The sequence below is a fragment of the Mandrillus leucophaeus genome, unplaced genomic scaffold (genome assembly GCF_000951045.1).
Source record: "Mandrillus leucophaeus isolate KB7577 unplaced genomic scaffold, Mleu.le_1.0 Scaffold2, whole genome shotgun sequence".
NCBI lineage: Eukaryota > Metazoa > Chordata > Mammalia > Primates > Cercopithecidae > Mandrillus > Mandrillus leucophaeus.
In genome coordinates, this window is record NW_012102031.1 from 5,256,370 (window position 1) to 5,263,158 (window position 6,789).

General features: G+C 53.7%; 2 protein-coding genes across 6 annotated transcripts in view; one reads left to right on the forward strand and one right to left on the reverse strand.

Moving 5' to 3' along the window:
* The window catches only part of LOC105538886 (chromosome unknown open reading frame, human C22orf23), a 15,907-nt gene extending 12,225 nt beyond the window's left edge, over nt 1-3,682 (forward strand). For 3 of the 5 annotated variants that reach the window (XM_011978887.1, XM_011978884.1, XM_011978886.1), the window contains 4 exons: nt 507-689; nt 2,042-2,173; nt 2,689-2,789; nt 2,959-3,682. In XM_011978887.1, coding sequence (XP_011834277.1) covers nt 507-689; nt 2,042-2,173; nt 2,689-2,789; nt 2,959-3,030 — 488 coding nt within the window. In that variant the 3' untranslated portion in view covers nt 3,031-3,682. Of the gene's footprint in view, nt 1-506; nt 690-2,041; nt 2,174-2,688 lie in introns of all 5 variants that reach the window. The other 2 variants (XM_011978883.1, XM_011978885.1) reach the window with 1 other exon arrangement.
* Nucleotides 3,683-5,614: 1,932 nt separating this feature from the next.
* Nucleotides 5,615-6,789, reverse strand: part of MICALL1 (MICAL-like 1) — a 43,264-nt gene continuing 42,089 nt past the window's right edge. Inside the window, exon 16 of the mRNA XM_011979131.1 lies at nt 5,615-5,690. Within this exon, the coding sequence (XP_011834521.1) occupies nt 5,615-5,690 (76 nt within the window). The remainder of the gene's footprint in view (nt 5,691-6,789) is intronic.

Genomic DNA, 6,789 nt, shown 5'->3' on the forward strand with positions numbered 1-6,789 from the left:
TGCCACCACGCCTGGCTAATTTTTTGTATTTTTAGTAGAGACGGGGTTTCACCGTGTTAGCCAGGGTGGTCTCAAACTCCTGACCTCAGGTGATCACCCATCTCGGCCTCCCAAAGTGCTGGGATTACAGGCGTAAGTCACCGTGCCCAGCCAACTTTTATTTTTAAAAAGTGGCCGGGTGTAATAGCTCATGCCTATATTCCTAGCACTTTGGAAAGCTGACGTGGGTGGATCACTTGAGGTCAGGAGTTCAAGACCAGCCTGGCCAACATGGCCCGTCTCTACTAAAAATACAAAAATTAGCTGAGCATGGTGGCACATGCCTGTAATTCCAGTTACTTGGGAGACTGAAGCAGGAGAATCGCTTGAACCTAGGAGGCGAAGGTTGCAGTAAGCTGAGATTGCGCCACTGCACTCCAGCCTGAGTGACACAGCAAGGCTCAGACTCAAAAAAAAAAAAAAAAAAAGCCATGTGGGTCCTCCCACCCCCACTCTTCATTCCCCAGGAGGAGATGCTTTGCCCCTACAGTGCAGCCCAACATCCAGTCAGAGGGTCTTACCTTCCAAGCAAATAGCCTCGCCTATCTACCTGCCTCCCATCCTCGCAGCCCGTCCCCACCTCCGGCCTGCCAACATGTGCCAAGCCAATGGGGCCTACAGTCGGGAGCAGTTCAAGCCTCAAGCCACCAGTAAGTGAGGGTCTCGGCCTTTCCCCATCTCCCTGGGGGAGGACAGGGGAGAGGGACGCAAGCAGTGGGAAGGTAGCTAATCACATCCCCATGCACTTTGTACCGATGCTCTTGAGCCTCAGCACATGTTAGCTTAGGGGTATTCAGGGCGCAGAGGAAACCAGTCAGATGGTCCTCTTTTTTTATTTTTCCAGAACTCACGATTAGCTGGAATCTACCAATTCCTGATTTTAGGGGCTATCAGGGCTCAAGGCCACAGCCCAACCTCTCCCTGCAGCCCCTACACATAGGTTGCCACTACAGGCATCGCCAAGGCCCCAGGTTCCTGAGCTTTCTTAGCCTTGCTCTGCACCAAAGCAGTGTGTGGGTTTTGACAAAACTTCTTTTTTTTTTTTGGAGATAGAGTCTCACTCTGTGCCCAGGTTGGAGTGCAGTGGTGCTATCTTGGCTCACTGCAACCTGCACCTCCTGGGTTCAAGCAAGTCTCATGTCAGCCTCCTGAGTAGCTGGGATTACAGGTATCCACCACCATGTCCAGTTAATTTTTATATTTTTAGTAGAGATGGGGTTTCACCATGTTGGCCAGGCTGGTCTTGAACTCCTGGCCTCAGGTGATTCGCCCACCTTGGCCTCCCAAATGCTTGGACTACAGGTGTGAGCCACCGTGCCCGGACTCTTTTTCTTTTTTTTTTTAAGAGATGGGATATTGGCCCGGCGTGATGGCTCATGCCTGTAATTCCAGCACTTTGGGAGGCCAAGGCTGGCAGATTGCTTGAGCTCACGTGTTTGCGACCTGCCTGGGCAACGTGGCAAAACTCCATCTCTACTAAAAAAAAAAAAAAAAATACAAAAATTAGCTGGGCACGATGATGTCCACCTGTAGTCCCAGCTACTCGGAAGGCTGAGATGGGAAGATGGCTTGAGCCCGGGAGGTTGCAGTGAGTCGAAATTATGTCACTGCACTCCAATCTGGGCAGCAGAGTCAGACCTTGTCTCCAAAAAAAAAGAAAGAAAGAAAAAAGAAAAGAAAAAGAAAAAAAAGAGATGGGGGTTTCACTACATCCATTAGGCTGGTCTTGAACTCCCGGTCTTAAGTGATCCTGCCACCTCAGCCTCCTGAAGTGTTGGAATTACAGAACATACCCAGAGTCTTTTCTTGGTTCTTTCAACCTCTTTCTGCCTCTCTTGACAGTACAGTATTGCTCAGGAGAACCCAGGGTAGGAGCCAGGTGTACAGAAGCCCTGTCTGCATGACCAGGCACCCTGCAGCAAGCGCGTGCACTTGGGAACGCAGACCATGAATGAGGGCACCCTTCACGGCCTAACTAGGCCATTTCTTTTTGGCCCTACAGGAGATCTGGAGAAGGAGAAACAAAGACTCCAAAATATCTTTGCCATGGGGAAGGACCCAGAGGAACGGAAAAGAAAGGCCCCTCCTGCACGACAGGAGCCTCCAGCCCCTGAGCAAGACCGATTTGAAGAGTGTAAGGCTCCGATGGACCAGTCATGCTGGGGGTGGGGGTAATGTGAGGAGGGGGCCCAGAATTGGATGCAGCAGTCAGGGGATCCCTGGGGGTCAACAAGTGAGAAACGCTATTTATTTATTTAATATATTTATTTTGAGACAGTCTCGCTCTTATTGTCCAGGCTAGAGTGCAGTGGCATGATCGGGGCTCACTGCAGCCTCCACCTCCCAGGTTCAAGCGATCCTCCTGCCTCAGCCAGCTGAGTAGCTGGGATTACAGGTGTGCGCCACCACGCCTGGCTAATTTTTGTATTTTTAGTAGACAAGGGGTCATCATGTTGGTCAGGCTGATCTCAAACTCCTGACCTCATGATCCACCCGCCTCGGCCTCCTAAAGTGCTGGGATTACAGGCACGGGTCACCGTGCCCGGCCTAGAAACACTATTTGACAATAGAACCACTTCTTCTCCTCAAGAGAGGCAACCTGCTGCCGGCATCTGTCACAGGAGCCTGACAGCCCTCTCCTCTGTCCAGTGGTGAAGGAAATCCAGGAGAGGAAAGAATTCCTGACTGACATGGAGGCCCTGGGACAGGGCAAACAGTACCGAGGAATCATCCTTGCTGAAATATCCCAGGTAGGAGAAACAACCGGGGAAGCGGGGAGGGGAAGGGCCCAGAGCAAGTGTGAATGGAAATATAGGGCCAGCTGTGGCAGGGTTCAGGGGTCAAGCTCTAGCTCACTGCTGTGACGGTTCCTCGGGTTCCTAGCCCTGATATACCCACTTTCCCTGATGCCCTTTGCAGAAACTCCGGGAAATGGAAGACATTGACCGCAGGAGGAGTGAGGAACTTAGGAAGGCTCTTGCCACCACTTAATCTGTCTCCAGAGATAGGCAGCATAGCCCAAGCTCGACCACTGGAGTCCACTCCTCTGCCAGGCAGGGCCATCCTCAGGCCAACCCACCCTACCAGCCTTCAGCCACGTTAGATGGTGGCACAGCACTGCCCTGCAGTACCCCAAGGCATACTCAGCAGCCTAGCCCCTGCCCAGGAATGCCACTGGAGCCCGAGACCCACAGCCCCATACACAGAGGAGTAAGACCTGAGCATCCCTAATAGGACGTGTGTCTAAAGGTATCCACTGAGCCTGCTTCCCACCACCTCCAGCCTGTGGCCTGTTCATTTGGTTTTCTGAATTCAGGAATGAAAATGATTCCTTTCTTTCTGTTTTAGGATTTACTTATTTGATTTCTTACCGCCTTAGGCAAGTATTCAATCACAATGATTAACTGGCCAATAAAACATATTGAACGTGGGTCATTACAAGCACCATTTTGTTTTCAGAGGGATAAGCTTATTTGTTCAAGGCGTTAGAATTTGTCAAGCACAGATGGTTTCCAGCTACCTGTTTGCATATTTCAAGTGGCAATGGGAACCAACCTCTTGGGCACCCCATGGCTGGCTGCTGTGGCAGGTGCTGAATTCCACTCTGTTAATGATCTCAATAAACCTCTGCAATGGTTCATTATTCCTCTGTGAAAACTAGGTCTTAATGAGATACCACAGCCAAGGGCATCTAACTGGCAAGCAGTGTACTCGGGATTCAAAGCTGGCTTTAGCTTTATGTCTTTCCACTATACCCATGGCCACAGAAAGAAACACGAAAGGGTGGGAGGGACCTAGAGCCCTGGCCTGGAAGTTCCAATCCCAGCATGTGCCGTGTGACCTTTCTTGGGCAAAACCCAGCAGCTCCGTGCTTGTGCATCTGTGAGGCCCTGCTGGGAAGGAGCCACCCGACACCGTGTCCTGTACACAGCACATCTGTCCCCTCCCCTCTAGTTCCTGATACCCATGATCCCTACCTTCTCCAGTATTCTGTCAGTTGCCTGTCCCAGTAAATCACCAGAATATTTTGGAAATATCAACCCTGTCTCGGGCACCTGGAGGGAGTCTCATAATCCTATCAGGCCACATGACCCAAGTTTTGGTTTGCAGAATAAACACGGCCCTGAAGTGGTGAGGCCCCGATCAAGGGCCGGCTCAGGGACATTCCACGGAAAGCCTCTGTGTCCACACACCCCTCAAGAACCTGAGGGCAGAGGGTGCACCCTGATGGGAACAGTTGTCCTCCACCTCAAAGGCCCCATCATGTGGTCAGGAGGCAGCAAACCAGAGAACCCCAGGACAAATCCAGCCCACCCTGGACACACAGTATCAGCCAACCCTTGACTGATATGACCAAATGACACACATATAAAATCTGGATTTCTAGCTTCTTACGACAAAGGATCTGGCAACACCGGGCCCACATTCAGCGCCACAGGCCACAGGTGACTTGAGTGAGGAAGGCAGCCCCTCAAACTGCCTCCAGCTCACCCCTGCCCCTGCCAGCTTAGTCTCCTGACACTGAAACAGCCCGTCAGAGCTGTCACTTGGGTTCATGCGTGTTACCTGTCTGGCCCTGGAAAGGCCCTGGAGTTGGTGGCTCCAGCTCCAGGCCAACAGGAGTGTTTAGAAGCAGCCTGCTAGGGGCTGCATGGCCGAGGAGCCACCTCTCCCTGCAGAGGAAAGGGATCCTGCCCAGTGGCAGGCGGTGAGGGCAGAGATCCCTCTTGGAGGATGGCTCCAACATGGCCTCTGGGGGACCAGAGATGCTCAGCCACCAGCTGTGGCAGAGGCAGGCGGGAGGGCAGACAAGGCTGCCGCTATGGCCAGAGGCGGCAGGGCACTGGCAGTTGAGGTTGTCTGTTTATTGGCGAGGAAACTCCTCGAGAGTTAATACAGTGTGATCTTTTCCCAGAGGTGTGTAGAGGGAAGGGGGCCTAGAGGCGTCCCAGAGATAGCTTATAGCAACAGTGCTTTGACCAAGAGCTGCTGGGCACATTTCCTGTAGAAAAGGTGGTGGCCCCCATCACTCCTCCTCTCCTATAGCTATCCCAGAGGGGCGAGTGGCCATCAGGCCTTCGGTGGGAGGGAGTCAGGGAGAGAACAGACAACAGGGGAGACAGACCAGTGATGACCACGGGCGGGAGCGAGCCTCTCCCCTGGACCGGGGTAGCGGAGGAAAGTCTAAATGAGGGGTCAGACTACAGACGTTAAGGAAACAAGATGAGCACGTGCTTCGAGTGTACCCTCTTCCTACCTGACAACCAGGGACCGGAACTGCAGCCTGGGGGCAGCACTGAGAGCAGCCAACAGGGCACCCACCTGCCCCAGCATGGCCATCGCAGCCCTGGTCCTGGCAAGGGAGGCTCCCTGTGGAGTAAGGGGAGACGAGGGAAGCTGCTCCTGGAACTGTGAGGGAGAGAGGGATGGATTTGCCCGTCAGGCCCATTCACGTCTGACAGTACAGGCCTCTCAAGTTATAAACTCAAACTTAACTGGAGACGTCAGAAACAGAGTTCCTGAGTGAGGGAAACTGAGAGCCAGGGGCGCCTGCCCAGGACAGGAAGACAGAGACTCAGAGCCAGGGCTGGGGCAGGAAGAAGCCAGTGCGGCCCAGCGCCACTTCCTGGCCTGCCTGGAAGAGCAGGACCCTGGAGGTGGAGACCCAGGCCAGAGTTCATGGCAGGGGCTGGGCAGGGTGAGGGGGCGAATGTGCTCAGCAGGCGCCCCTCCCTGGACCCTGGGACCCTATTTGCCCCTTGGGACTGCAGCATCTGCAGTCATCAGAATCAGGTTGGGCAGGGCCAAGTCACCGCTGCCTGGGGCTGGGAGAAGAAAGAAAAGACTCTTTGGCCCAGAGCAGTCAGAGGCCCCTGAGGAGGAAGAGGCCATCACCCCGAGGATCCCTCCCCTTAGTCATCTTCCTCCTGACTGATCTGAGGGGAGCAGCGCGTCCCCTTCAAACAGAGCACAGCCCAGGAGCTGGTCCAGGAGGGGGCAGTCCCCAACTGGCTTCTCGTGCTGTTAGCTCTTGTCTCTGGGGCACTTGCTCTTGGCATCACGTTTGTTTCCTAGCAGTTTCAACATCTTCATGGTCTTGAACTTCCCCTTCTTCTTGCCCTCGGGTTCAGCCTCCCTCTGGAACTCTGCAGCACAGACAGGGGAGCACTTAAATGGAGAAGAGGAGTCCATCCAGGGCAGGCTAGAGCCAGTGACAGGCCTGGGCATGGCCAGCAGGGCTCAGCCAGCCCCACCACTTCCTGTGTGGAGCCTGGGAGGGACAAGCCACTCACCTTTCCCAGCCTCTGTCTCTTCATCTAGAGGATGGGGCCCATCCTCCCCCTCCCACCTCCAGTGTTTGGGGAAAGATCAGGATGGTCAGCACATGTAAGAGCTCTGCAGAATCCAGGAATTCTTTTTTTTCTGGAGACTGAGTCTCATACAGGCTGGAGTGCAATGACGCAATCTTGGCCCACTGCAACCTCCGCCTCCTGGGTTCAAGCGATTCTCCTGCCTCAGCCTCCCCAGTAGCTGGGACTACAGGAGCCCGCCACCATGCCTGGCTAATTTTTGTATTTTTAGTTGAGACGGGGTTTCACTGTGTTAGCCAGGATGGTCTCCATCTCCTGAGCTCGTGATCCCCCCTGCCTTAGCCTCCCAAAGTGCTGGGATTACAGGCATGAGCCACCGCACCCGGCCTAGAATCTGGGAATTCTGAAGCATGGCATTCATTTATCTTTTTTTTTTTTT